Raw genomic sequence first — 14858 nt, 5'->3', positions numbered from 1 at the left:
ATAAATAGAAATGTGTAAATATTAAATTGATGAGTGTTATTATAAGCAATCTAAAGTAAAGGCAAGTGATTCTCCCATACTCTTTATTGAGTCAAGTTTTCCATAAAAGACTTTAGCATATATTCCAATAGCTAGTTTATAATTTTTATTTGTCCATTTGATTATGGATGTTTGTTACTAATTATACTCAACTTATCTATAACTTCTTAAAAATCATTTGCCAAAAATTATCCTCTTTTGGAAAAGGGGTAATTATTTAATAAAGAGTTTTTAATGGCTATTTAATCCCTATATATTTTCTATACTTCCAAGAATCCATAATGACAATATATCTAAATTTTATCCCATGATCACATGTGCTACATTTAGTCAAAACGATTAATATCTCCCAAATATGGTCCACATGTCAAAGTTCAATAGAAGTGAGATATATATGATAATTAATGTTATTTTTAAATTTTAAAAATTATTAATTTTGGTATTTCTTCCCATAAAAATCAAGCATGGCACTATTGTGGTAAATTACAAATGTCTACATTTTTAAAAAATTGGAAACAATATCAATTGCCTGATGAGTCTAAAAAAGAAAAAAGGATTGATTGATTCAGCCATAGACTTAAAAATAAAATTGAGGGTAGGTTTTGGGGGTTTGAATGTGGTTGTTATACTAAACCATACATTGGTCTTATTCATAAAATTCTTATATAGATAGACAAACAAAATCATTATATGTCAAGAATTAATACTGATAAAATTATAAATAGAAAAAACCCAAAAAGGTACAAATACATGTTTTGTTTCTAACATATATCTTTATATATCTTTGTCTCATTCAATATTGGGTGTTTTCTATAATTTATTGCTTCTTAACTATGAATTTATTAAAATTAAATATAAGTTTTAATTGTTTCAATTGTTCATACCATTGTTTTTTAGAACTTTAAATGATTTTATTTATAACATTACTACAACATTTTTAATTAATATAAAAATCTCATATAATGCTTATATTAACTTCTTCTCTATTGAAATATTACTTCATCATAACTATCATGTGAATAATCACTATCAAATGCCTAATTTTGCCATCCATACCAACCTTCAGTTTTAAAATGACCATTACCAATAAAAGATACACCAAATGTTACATTATTTATTACTTTAGAGCATTTTTATGCTGCTAGTGTATTATAATCAAAGTAAGCAAATTCATTACATAAAATAACATTTTCTTGATAAACATTACAATTTGCAAGAGCAAATTTCATATCTGGAGCCAATTAAATTTATCTTTTCCTTCAATGATTGTTACTGTATAAAGAAGTTATTAATTAAGGATTAATTTCAAAATATTATACTTACACTGATATATATATATTAAATAAAAATAAAAGATAGAACCAAGTATTAAAACCCATGAAGAAAAAATAGAGTAATAATATATAACTAGCTTAGTAATTTCAAGATATTTAATGTAATTTTAAGTATAAATTTATCTTTATATAATATAAAGCTAATATTTCCAAAAAGAATTATTTTGTTCAATAATTATAAATTTCCTCTATACTTGACACATGAAATTTGTATTTTTGTCACTCTAAAACAAGAGTAGGCATACTACATACCTAGAATTGTGTTAACATTTGTACTATGTTAGCAAAATACAAATGAATGATGTAATTTATGAAGAATAACAAGGTTTTTGGTTTGCTTAAGCAAAGCTATAAGGGAAGTGGGGTGGTAGTGGATATACCTAGAATATGCTTGGATATTTTATGATACTCTACCACTTAAGTGTTATTCATTTAGATTAATCTTGTGTTTAAAATTTATAAAGATGTTTATAATTTATAAGCTTTTGTAAACACTTTCTAGTATATTCTAGTTTATTCTACCATTTTGATATTCAATATGATTAATCTTGTGTTTATAAATTACAAACATGTTTATAATTATAAAATTCTGATCAATTGGATTAATAAATGGGAATAACACTACTATTAAGAAAACCAAGCATTACTGCATGCAACACATAGCAAATTATTATAATTTATTACAATTCTGATCTTATGTATTTTAAGAACTCTCAATAATTATTATATTATAAAATTATAGTTTCAAATGGATTTTCTGTGAGAAATAATATGTTACTCTTTTTTAATTTAAATTCCGCTCTAATATATGTTTACTAATAACTCTCACTCCCAAAATTAAATTAATACATGATTTCTATACTACAATTCTCATTAGATTGCAAATAAACTTCATAATAATCAATGATGCTCACTTTGAGGTTTTGTGTAGAGTCATATGGATATACTATAGTATATCCATATTCTCCCAAAGCAAAAAGTAGCATACTTATCACTTATCATGTTTATGCTGTTTGAGTAAATAGCTAAAGTATTAAATGCAATTATATATTAAAGAGCTAAAATTTTAAAGTGTAACAATGCAGTAGAAAGTGGACTTGGCAAATGGACTTACTAAATGCTAAGAATGAGAAAAGATATATGCTTATAAGTTTAAAATAAAGTTTTTGATACATTACTCAAAAAATCATAGGTTAACCTGCAGTGAGAGCCTTCGACTGTTAATAACGTGGCAAGCTGGGTGCAAACGTTATTGACAGTCAACAGGCAAGCATATGCATGGTCACTGGCCCTCACAGGCAGGCCCAGATGTGGTTATGACACGTGGCAACATTTTAGAAGTGTATAGCAACTGTATATGTTCCCAGAACAAGCAAGGGGCCTATGAAAGTTTATTATACCTTCATAGAAAATGGCTTTCAAATGATAAATTATTTAACAATAGTATCTATTATTAATAATATTTATTTTTTATATTTATTTCATCTAAAGGGATCACTTCCCTTACTTTGTCTATGCCAGCTATGATAGAGATCTCTCTGCCATGATGTTATATCGGGAGGGAATGATTGAAAAGGAACTAAAAGTGTCAATGACCATGGCTCAATAAATGGTTTCATAGCAAGGACATGGGCAAGATCGGATAATGAAGATGTTAAAATGATGATAATGACATTTTCTGTATATTCACTGAGCTTCTTGATTTGGTTGAACTAACATATAAAATGTCTAACAGGTTTAGTTTGATATACAGTATTTTATTATGTTTTTTAAATTTTTAATTATCAGGATACACATGATTATGTTCTAATATTATTCTACTAAAGTTACTTATCCTTAACCACTAAACTTTGTATACTCCTCACAAGAATATTGCACATAATACAACCATAGCCCATCAGAGTCATTGTCATAGCCCGACAGTCCCAAGTGCATACACAGTGGATTTATCTCAAAACTTGATTCTTCTTGATCATCATCGATGGAATCTGATCAACAAAAGAGTGTCATTGGAAAGAAATCAAAGTTTGCTTGTTTACCTTGTGCCTGTTGCTAGTCACTCCTTGCTGCCAAGTCTGCTGTTCCACCCCTTTTGGAGGATTTTCATGAAGGTAAATTTTGTTGTTGGCAATGGGGTGTCTTAAGTGCTGCATATCTAGAATGTGAGAGAAAAAAGCTTAGCAATTGAATCGAGAGACTAAGGCTTAATTTGCTTGCCTGGTGAGTTCTTCCTGCATTCAACGATTTGGACACTCCATCCATGCTTAGATGCACAAACCTTGTATAAGCTTCTTTTACTTTGTTATCCTGTTCTTCACAAACTTGGGAAAACTTGAGAGTGCTGTAAGAAACTCCTTACAAACATGATGTTTACCTCCACAATGCTGCTCCCTTCCCGTGCATCATAATAAATGGCAATATTCACTACCACTTGAGAAAAATCTTATATATAAGCCAATAACATGAATTTTTTATCACTATATCAAATGTGTTTAACTTAATGATAATTTAAAATTTCCTTTTGTAATGCCTTTTTGGTCTATGTGCACACGTGCTGGTTAATTGCTCATTTAGTTTAGGTGGAGACCAATAAAAAGAATTAAAAGTATCAACCTCTTGCCATTATAACAGTAAGGAGAGAAAGAGAGTGAGAAAGAGTGGTTTTTTACCTCTTTTTCTGGAAACACACTTAGCAATGTATACTTTGCAAAGTCTACCATTCTTGATCTTCAAGCATCACATAGAGACATAGCAAAATTTAAAAAGCAAAGGAAAGCTTGAACAGCTGATAGAAAATAAAAGAGTTAAAAGAAAAATTGCATGAAAAGAGCTAGTTTACGGAATAAAGGTCCAATGTTGTGCCTGCTTGCAGGATGCCAACCACAGTGTTCTTGCAGTACTGCCCAAGTATGGGCCTAAAGAACAATTGCTCAAAGTTTTCTTCTTTACAAGCAGTAGAATTTTTCGGCACTCACTGGTATAGATGCTGGTCCCTCGTAGAGATTTACAATACTCTCGGCCAGAACTGGTCGAGATGGAGACACTCTGCTAATCCTCGTAGAGCATGCTTGGTTGCACTGTACGCTGAGCTCCCGTACAAAAGGAACTGGAGAAAAGATGAACACAAGATATACAAAAAGATTCCTATAAAGGAGTGAAGTATACCAGTCCTGCTCCGGAGCTGACGATCACAATCGAGTGCTTCTTTTCGCTTGCGAGCGGCTTCATGAGTGGAAGCGCGGTGTGGACTGTATGAATCACTCCCATCAAGTTCGTCTGGACTTGACCCGCATGACTTCTACCGGGACTTCGTCAAAGTATCCAGCCTTAAGTGTACCCCGCGTTGCAAACCAGGACGTCGATTGGTTTCCACGAGTGAGCCTCGCTCACGGCGGAGGATATCGCATTAAAATCGCCAACGTCGGCCACCTGATAAAAGTAGGATAACTCCCAAGTAAGAACTTGGAAAAATTCCAATCAAGTAAGAACGAATAAAGAAAGCAATCCAAAGGACGAACAGAAGAAAACAAGACGAAAGAAACAAGAAACAAACAAAACAAAAAGCTATCAGAACGATGGACGATCAAGGCAGAAAGAGATGTATGTATACATACCAAAACTTTGATGCTATGGCTGTCGCAGTGCGCTTCACTCACAAGAGATTGAGCCGCCTTGTCGAGCTTGAGCTGGTTTCTGGCCGAGATGGCAACAAATGCCCCTTGGAGGAGGGCCTGCTTGGCAATGGCGAGCCCAATGCCGCTGGAAGCTCCTGTGATAAAGACGTGCTTACCCGCCAGCGATGGGATAGCCAGTTTCTTCCTCCTGCCAAATGTAAGAAGTGCAAACGCCACCGACGCTGCCGCTGCCGCTCCCGCCGCCACTAGCCCCGCCATTGCTCCCGCGCTAGGGCTCACATCAATTCGATTTGGTACTTTACTGCTACACTCTTTTGATTTTGATAAAATTGATAATTCTTGATCTTTTCGTTAAATAAAAGAATACTGATTGCTATGGAATAATAACTAAGCATATCCTATTTTAATGCTATTTCAAAAGCCTTTATAAAGCAGATATAAACCATTTCATACTTAGAGACTGACAGAGTTTGTTGTAGTTGTTTTCCTTTATTCATTTTTACTATATTTTCTTTTAGTTGGTGGGTATTTGCTAAGTGAAGCAACTCAAGATTGTATATCAATTGGTACACAAGATCCACCTTCTCCCCAAGCATATTGTCATGTAACAAATCTGTGTAAAGTTAGGTACTTTAATAATTTTTGGGAAAATGGAGAATATACTGCCTCAGGAGGAGGAATACATGTCACAATTACTGTTAATTCTATGTATAGTAGGGCATCAATTCAACAAGATATAGAACAAGAACTTTATCAGTTAATGTTCAGATTGAACGAAGAAGAGAGTTATTAAAAGATTTTGATAAAATTAAAATAACAAAAGAATGTTCATCTTTATAAATACCATTAATATTATTATAATATATTATTAGCTAGAAATTTAAAATAAAAATTAATAAAAGCATAAAATCCAGAGTGTAGTACTTAAAATAGATAATAAAACATATATTAAAACTATGATAATGAAACATGACTTATGACATAAAATGAAAAAAATACAATATTAAGTGGTAGTATAGTTTGAAAAAACATATTTCCAAAATAGTTTTTAATATAAGATAGTTAGAGATATTATAATTAAATTCATTAGTTTCATTGTGAGAGAAATAATTTACTATACTTTCCTAGCAGAAATATCTGGTCTTCTTTTGGTTAGTTTCCAACAAAAAAGGTTAGAGAGGAGGAATTTAAAAAACTACTCCTAAATCTTATAAGTTTTGATACGATAGTTTGATGATGATTAAACTTGTACATATAAGATAATAATTTGTTGCACATTACATGCTTTTGAGAATGTCATTGAAGTTATACATAAAACTTGAAAACACTCTTTTCACATCATCCTCAATTTCCCATATAAGTTCGTCCATAAAATAACCATTCCACCAAACTAACAACTCCCAAATTGTCTTGCAATTTGTTTCACCAACCTTTAAACAAGAATATTAGTTAGATCAACTTTATTAGCATCAATCTTTGGGACCTAAAATTCACATCACTAGAGTATAAACATGTTTCAAACTTGTTTACATAAAATGTTGCATATGCAACAAAATTGAAGATAATACAATACAATATTGTGGAGACAATTTAGCACTACCCTTTTAGATATTGTTATGCATTTAATAGTTTAAGGAAATTTTGTCACCAACTTTATATTTCTAATAATGATGATGTGCATTAGTCAATTTCTTGTTTCATTCTTGAACTTGTCTTATGTTCAACTTTGCCACTTTCATATCCTCAAAAAAATCACAAATATGAGGCACTCAAACTAAAGCCAAAATTAAACTCATGAGAGACTTGGGCTTATAGCTATACATGACCATGAATAGAAACATGTAAATATCCAATTGATGAGTGCAATTATGAGCAATCTAAAGTAAAGGCAAATGATTCTCCCATACTCTTAATATCGAGTCAAGTTTTCCATAAAAGACTTTAGCATATATTCCACTAGCTAGTTTATAATTTTTATTTGTCCATTTGATTATGGATGTTTGCCACTAGTTATACTCAACTTATCTCTAACTTTTCAAAAATCATTTGCCAAAACTTATCCTCTCCCTTTAACCTATTTAGAAGCTATTTAATCCTTATATATATCTTTTATACTTCCAAGAATCTATAATGACAATATATCCAAATTTCATCCCATGATCACATGTGCTACATTTAGTGAAAATGTTTGTGATGATATATTAATATCCCACAAATATGGTCCACATATCAAAGTTCAATAGAAGTGAGATATATATATATATATATATATATATATATATATATGACAATTAATGTTGTTTTTAAATTTTGTAAATTTTTTCCAATACAAATCAAACACTTCACTATTGTGGTAAATTCCAAATGTCTACATTTTTAAAAAGCTGAAAACAATGTCAATTGCCTGATGAGTCTAAGAAAGAGAAAAGGATTGATTGATTCAGCCAGACTTGAAAAAACAATTAAGGGCAGCTTTTAGGGGTTTGAATGTGGTTGTTATACTAAACCATACATTGGTCTTATTCATAAAATTCTTATACAAATTTATTAAAAATTATTATATGTCAAGAATTAATACTGATAACATTAAAAATAAACAAAACAAAAAAAAGTACAAATACATGTTTAGTTTTTAATATATATCTTTATATATCTTTGTCTCATTCAATATTGGATTTTTTCTATGATTTATTGCTTCTTAACTATGAATTTATCAAAAGTAAATACAAGTTTTAACTGTTTCAATTGTCCATACCATTTTTTGTTTTATAACTTTAAATGCTTTTATTTATAACATCACTACAACATTTTTTAATTAATATAAATCTCATATAATGCTTATATTACCTTCTTCTCTACTGAAATACTACATCATCATAACCATCATGTGAATAATCACCATCAAATGCCAAATTTTGCCATCCATACCAACCTTTAGTTTTAAAATGACCATTACCAATAAAAGATACACCATCAAATGGTACATTATTTATTATTTTAGAGCACTTTTCTGCTGATAGTGTATTATAATCAAAGTAAGCAAATTCATTACCTTTTCTCCATAAAATAACATTTGCTTTATAAACATTACAATTTGCAAGAGCAAATTTCATATCTGGAGCCCAATTAAAATTATCTTCTCCTTCAATGATTGTTACTGTATAAAGAAGTTATTAATTAAGGATTAATTTCAAAATATTATACTTACACTGATATATAATAAATAAAAATAAAAGATAGAACCAGGTATTAAAACCCATGAAGAAAAAATAGAGTAATAATATATAACTAGCTTAGTAATTTCAAGATATTTAATTTAATTTTAAGTATAAATTTATCTTTAAATAATATAAATCTGACACTAATTACTAATACTTCCAAAAAGAATTATTTTGTTCAATAATTATAAATTCCCTCTATACTTGACACGTGAAATTTGTATTTTTTGTCACTCTAAAACAATAGTAGGCATACTACATGCCTAAAATTGTGTTAACATTTGTAATATGTTAGCAAAATACAAATGAATGATGTTTTTTGGTTTGCTTAAGCAACGCTATAGAGAAAGTGGGGTGGTAGTGGATATACCTAGAATATTTTAGGATATTCTACCACTTAAGTGTTATTCATTTAGATTAATCTTGTATTTAAAATTTATAAAGATGTTTATAATTTATAAGCTTTTGTAAACAATTTCTAGTATATTCTAGTATTCTACCATCTTGATATTTAATAAGATTAATCATGTGTTTATAAATTATAAACATGTTTATAATTATAAAATTTTTATCAATTGGATTAATAAATAGGAATAACACTACTATTAAGCAAACCAAGCATTACTGCATGCAACACATAAAAAATTATTATAATTTATTACAATTCTGAACTTATGTATTTTAAGATGTCTCAATAATTATTATATTATATAATTATAGTTTCAAATGGATTATCTGTGAGAAATAATATGTTACTCTTTTTTAATTTAAATTCCGCTCTAATATATGTTTACTAATAACTCTCACTCCCAAAATTAAAATAATACATGATTTCTATATTACAATAGTATATCCATATCCTCCCAAAGCAAAAACTAGCATACTTATCACTTAAGACTAATCTACTACTATAAGAAGCAAACGCCAAACTTTCTGGGCCGCCAGATCTGGCCAATCGGGGCTGTCCGATGGGGGGGTAACTGTAAAGGGGTTATTTCTTTAACCACATGTTAGCAAATAATCGGGCCAATGGGAGGCAGCCAAGCCGTGTGTGGCAAGAGAGGAAGGCCTGGTGACGCGTGTCACATGACCGTTGTGGCCTGTCAAGCGAATTGGTTTTGCCGTTGATGCCGATTTGCGATCCAAATCGGAGGTGCTGTGTCAACGCTGGTGTCTTTGCTCCTAAGAACCCCATCACAAGTTGTTATTTGTGATTCTTCTTTCATAACTTTGGTATTCTCATACACTATGTGTCTCCGCTTTTGGCTCTTCATCGCGTTAACATGTGGAGTTTCATCAAATCAAGGTATTTATGGTGCGTAGAATTTGTATGATCTTCATTCTTACTCCACTGTCGAGGCAATTTAAGCTCTTAAACGCTTTGAAGCACATTCACTCGGCACAGCCTTGCTCACCTGGACGTGAAGCCTGACAACATCTACATCTGCAATCGCATCTACAAGATTGTTTGGATCTTCTCTGGCGCTAAGAATTCGAAATGATCGAGCAGATATGTAGCAGTTCCAGTCGAGCAATCCCTTCGGATTTGTCATGGACGTGCTGGAGGGCGAAGGTCGCGATGAGAGTGAAGCTCTTCATCCACTTCCTGATGATGCTTACATCACAGTCATATGATAGAACTTGATTGCTCACTTTGGAAACTTCTAGCAGCGCCAATGGGAATGGACAGAACCTTCCCAAGAGTCCATTTGCCAGCCCGCATCACAGCGAGAGCTCTTCCAACTCGCACATACTTGAAGAACACCGCGGTCAACCTCCATCTCTGTCAATCAAAGAGAAGATGATGGGGCTGGATCTCAACAAAGTTTTCAACCTCACACTGCCGCACAATGGCTCCATCGTCTCTCGGTAGATATTTCTACGGCCACACATGTTCGAGCATGGCCAGAGAAGGCTCCTCCAATGCTTGACTTTGTCAGGCCATTAGACATTGTTCCACTAAATTAGTTTGCAGGGGATGCTTTTGCTTATGCTTCTGCAACAGTTGCTGCGGCAATCACCGGTGTGGATCAAACGCCTAACACTATAAACATCATATTCATTGCTGATGATCTTGAAGCTGAAAACACCTATAAGGTATTTCTAATATTTTGATTGAATTTTTTGGGTGAACTTCAAAAACAGGTGCATGTGCTGGGTGATATGGACCATGTCTATCATGAGCTCAAATCATCATGGTTTGCTGGGGATATGCCAAGTCATATTTTCTATAATCTCTGAGGAACTAAAGATAAAAATGTGTTCAGGATTGCACCCTCGACTATTGTCTTGAAAATTCCTGATGATACGCCTTGGGACCACATACAGAAACAGCTACACTATGTTTCATTCATATACGGGAAAAAACTTCTTTGGGGTATGTCTTTCTTGATCTTTACCAGTGGTTCATGATGCATGTTTTATCAATAGGTGCATGGCTACTTTATCCCTGAAAATCCTCGAGTGATCTTTGTTTGTTGCGGCTGCCATGTTTGCAAAAAGTTCAAGGTCGAGAAACAAACACAAGATATTGGTTGGTGTCACTATTGCAAGAATGAACAACCGTTTTTTCAAACTTTGTGGGTCCACGGCAAATTCTATCCAGATAATGGCCACCCCCAAGATGTTTGCATGGAAGACACTTATATAGACCAAGCATATAGTCTTAGTCCTAGCCAGTTTCTAAGAATGTTCACTTCTGCATGGATGCCTGGGGTAATCAAGCTTTTGGAGACAAAGAAGCCACCAACAGGCCACTTCTTATTCTCAACTGGTGCCCATGAGAGCTCGCCAAAAGTTATTGCATTCAAGGCTGATTAAAGTACTATACACTTTCATTTCCTGTTCCACAGTGTGCTTTTCTTTTCTGTTTGTACAATATACTATCTATAAGCTTGCTACATAGTTGTACTTGGGATCAATTGTATTATTACAACTTCAAAGTCTCTTGCAAGAATCTCCGCCAAAGCAGGCATGCCAATCATCTTAGTGACTTCTTTAAAATGTAGCAAAACTGCCTCCACCACATATTAAACACTATTTCATATTTCTCTTGCAGAAAAGAAAAATGTGATAAGAACCTTCCTATTTGTTTAAGCATATCCATCATCTTGGTCTGGAAAACTAGATCAACAGCCTCCATGCTGACACCAGTGCCATTCTGCGGCATCGTGAAAACATTGATGACCCAGACAGTGTACTCATCCACAAAATCACCTAGCATGAGACCCATAACTTCCATTGGCACACCAGCTCGGATGTGGGATCGGTTTCTTACCGCACGTCCTTTTGAAATATTTTTGCGAGGTTTTGGGCCGGCCAGTGGGCGCGCAACATGGCCCCGGCCGGGGGAGGAGGGTGTGAGTGACACTTGTCTACTTGCCTGGTAAAGCTCTCTTTTTTTTCACCACAGCTCCTCCCAACCACGGGGTTTCCAAGGGAAGTGGGAGAGGGGGCACTGCTGCCCAGCAACGGCAAGGACAGGGGATTGCTTGGCAATGCTGCATTCCCTTTTCCAGCAGAAGGAGCACAATGGCAATGAGTAGTTGCAATGGCATGGCCAGAGGCATCGACAGGGAAGCAGCGGCCAGGGATTTGTTGGAACGGATGGCGAGCAAGGGCATGGCACAGCCTGGAGGTGTGGAGGTGAGGCACGGGAATTCCTATTTTTGATCCAGCAGGGGATTCAGTTTGATCCATCACTCACCCACACAACAGACACAACAGTGGTGCATGGGACAGCGAGCACAAACTCACACAATAAGCAAAGCATCATTGTTTTATTCGCTGAACAGGTCCTTGGAAAGCTTGGCAGCCGCTTTGCTCGATTTTTAATCGCAAAAACTTTTGGATGAGAGCCGAGTGAGCGAGCCATGTTCAAGACAACGGAGAGCCAATCATGCCCTGCAAGCTTTGACTGCTTACTTCCATCTTGCAACCATCTTCATTCCATACAAGGAAAGGAGAAAAAATGAGAAGAAGCATTCTCTCAGCTGGGGGACTGGGAGGAAAATAATTCACATGACCAAGTAAGCAATAATGCCTAGGCCACCTGAAATAATTTTGTGAGACAGATCTTTGTGGCTGAATGGAATCAGAGTTTAGTGTTCTTGTTCACAACGAATTGGTGGCCACATATTCCCAGTGTAGTTTCTCTCTTCCTCTTCTTTGTTCGTATTTTTTATAGTTTCGTTTTGTGGCAGTACTGATGCACCTTTATTTGTTTCAGGTTTTGGAGTGACTCTTCCAAGCAAGCAAGCAAGTGATGGACTGGTGGATATGGCTGCCAAACTCGCCGAGGGAGTGAGCAGGATGGACAGATGCTTCATGGTGATGGAGATTCGTTGGCAATCCTTAAGGCTTCGTTACGTCTTGGGGTCTGTGAAGCTGGAAAAGAAGAAGAGTGGAAACCCACACGACGGGATGATCCTCCATTCGAGCTCGCAGATCTAAGGCACTGCGCTGCTCCACAAATTCCTGGGCTGATCAATTGGAGCGTGTGCCTTGTAGATCCCAATTTAGTGGACAAAACATGGTGCTCACAGTGAGGTAGCAAAAATGTAAGTCTTGCGAGAAGACACTGTATTAGGTAACACACATCAATCTGCTCTTTTTTGGCAACACCCAATTGCATTGAAAAGGTTAGTTTTTATGCCTGTCCATACCCTCAGTAAAAATCTTTTCCTTTCTATCTGCGCTAATAATTGATCTCCATTTTCAAAAGAAACTGTTGAAAATAATGTCGCGCCTTCGACATAACTGAATGCTATTCGACACAGACATACACATTCCACGTACAGTGATAACGTTCAAGACACTAACCAGTGCCAGCATACATATAGCTTTTACAACAGTAATATTCAAGAGGCTACAGAGTATCGACATCAAACAAATCTTAATAATCACATTGAACAGCAATCAATTTCCAATTCCTATTTGCCCCCTTCACCTCAAATTCGCAGCACACTTGCTAGCAATTACCTATATAATGATACATCTGTTTTGACAATGAATATAGGTCGCTTATCATATATTTGTAAGTATTGTCATGCCTCACACTTTGCCGATGAGAACAAGTCTATTTGTTGCAAGAGTGGACAGGTCTACCTACCTCCAATACTTCCATTACCACCTTTTCTGTATTCTGTATAACTCACAGAAACACTCTAATTTCAAGAGTAATATAAGACTATAATAGTGCACTTGCTTTCGCATCTATGGGAGCTAGCATTGATACTTTTACGGGTCATGGTCCATATTGCTATAGAATTCATGGACAAATCTATCACAAAATTATGCCACAACATCCTTCAATACATCAAAATCCAAGTTACAATCAATTGTACATGCTAGACTCCAATGAGGCTATTGATATCAGAAAACAAAACCCTTTTAACATTAAATGTGATTATAATTTACTGTTTCAACTAGATACGATACTTCGACATATTAATCCATATGCACAAGCTTTTAGAATGATGTATGAATTGGAGCGAGAAAATATTTCAAGAACTATTACTTCTGGTAGCAATTTACGTGGAGTTTATATGCTCATTAAAAATGAAGGCACAGACCATCGTTGATATAATACTCCACAAACTAATGATGTTGCAATAGTTTTCCAAAGTGAAGATGGTGTGCCACCTTTTGACCGTGAAATATGCATTCATCCAAAATCATCAGAACCACAACATATATCTATTTTAAATGCTAATTGCAATCCTATGGTTTATCCATTGCTTTTTCCACATGGAGATAGAGCCTAGCATGACAAGCTTTCTTCTAACAAGCATGTAACACTCCCTCAATATTATGCTTATCGTTTGTCCAAAAGAGATTCAACATTATCAACCTCTACAGTTACATATGACCAAATTTTACATGCTGGAAAACTCACCCAACAATAAATTGTAAATGCCTATGTTAAAATTGAAAGCAACAATTTACAATACTATAGATCTAATCAAAAAAATATGACAGTTGATTTTTATATAGGTTTGATGGATTATGTTGCTGGCAAAGTTGCTGATGCAAATGCTCGACTAGGAAAAATTGTTATTTTACTTTCTACTTTTACAAGAAGCCCAAGAGCTATACAACAAAATTACCAAGATGCTATGGCAATTGTAACAAAATACTCAAAACTTGATATTTTCATAACTTTTACTTGCAACCCTAAATGGCTTGAGATATTACAAAATCTGCACCCTAATGAAGGACCTGAAGACCGACCTGATATAGTTGCTAGGGTTTTTAACATGAAGCGAAAATATTTTCTCCATGATATTACACAAAATAATATCTTTGGAAGATGTATTGCATTTATAAATGTCATTGAGTTCCAAAAAAGAGGTTTGCCACATTGTCATTTCCTAGGCATATTAGATAATGAAAGTAAAATTAAAGACCGTGACACTATTGACCAATATGTATTTGCTCAATTACTTGACCCTTTATCAAAGCCTGAACTATTTGAAATAATCACATCACATATGATACATGGTCCATGTGGATTACTAAATCCTCAAAGTCCATGTATAGAAAACAAAAAATGCTCCAAAAACTATCCCAAAAACTTCAATGACAAAACTATATATTATATGGATGGGTACCCAGAATATTTTAGGCCGAAC

The 14858-nt window shown here is 34.1% G+C and overlaps 2 protein-coding genes across 2 annotated transcripts; both read right to left on the bottom strand.

Moving 5' to 3' along the window:
* Positions 1-4189: 4189 nt before the first annotated feature.
* LOC112347737 (3-dehydrosphinganine reductase TSC10A-like) lies at positions 4190-5287 on the bottom strand. The gene is made up of 2 exons (XM_024679079.1): positions 4988-5287; positions 4190-4802 (listed from the first exon to the last, which is right to left on the bottom strand). The coding sequence occupies exons 1-2, from the start codon at positions 5264-5266 to the stop codon at positions 4701-4703; spliced, it is 381 nt and encodes a 126-aa protein (XP_024534847.1). The 5' UTR covers positions 5267-5287; the 3' UTR covers positions 4190-4700.
* Positions 5288-9590: 4303 nt separating this feature from the next.
* LOC112347774 (26S proteasome regulatory subunit RPN11-like) lies at positions 9591-11458 on the bottom strand. Its single transcript, XM_024679140.1, has 2 exons — positions 11307-11458; positions 9591-9786 (listed from the first exon to the last, which is right to left on the bottom strand). The coding sequence occupies exons 1-2, from the start codon at positions 11456-11458 to the stop codon at positions 9591-9593; spliced, it is 348 nt and encodes a 115-aa protein (XP_024534908.1).
* Positions 11459-14858: the final 3400 nt, after the last annotated feature.

Source organism: Selaginella moellendorffii, unplaced genomic scaffold, assembly GCF_000143415.4.
Source record: "Selaginella moellendorffii unplaced genomic scaffold, v1.0 SELMOscaffold_24, whole genome shotgun sequence".
Taxonomy (NCBI): domain Eukaryota; kingdom Viridiplantae; phylum Streptophyta; class Lycopodiopsida; order Selaginellales; family Selaginellaceae; genus Selaginella; species Selaginella moellendorffii.
This window is presented reverse-complemented; position numbering and strand designations above follow the sequence as displayed.

Bases quoted from the DNA above. Each gene is read 5' to 3' on its own strand.
- LOC112347737 (XM_024679079.1), bottom strand. From the start codon at position 5,266: ATGGCGGGGCTAGTGGCGGCGGGAGCGGCAGCGGCAGCGTCGGTGGCG. The intron at 4,803-4,987 runs GTATGTATACAT...TACTTTTATCAG, and splicing joins GCCATAGCATCAAAGTTTTG to GTGGCCGACGTTGGCGATTT.
- LOC112347774 (XM_024679140.1), bottom strand. From the start codon at position 11,458: ATGGGTCTCATGCTAGGTGATTTTGTGGATGAGTACACTGTCTGGGTC. The intron at 9,787-11,306 runs GTTCTTATCACA...TTCGCCCTCCAG, and splicing joins ATGCTTAAACAAATAGGAAG to CACGTCCATGACAAATCCGA.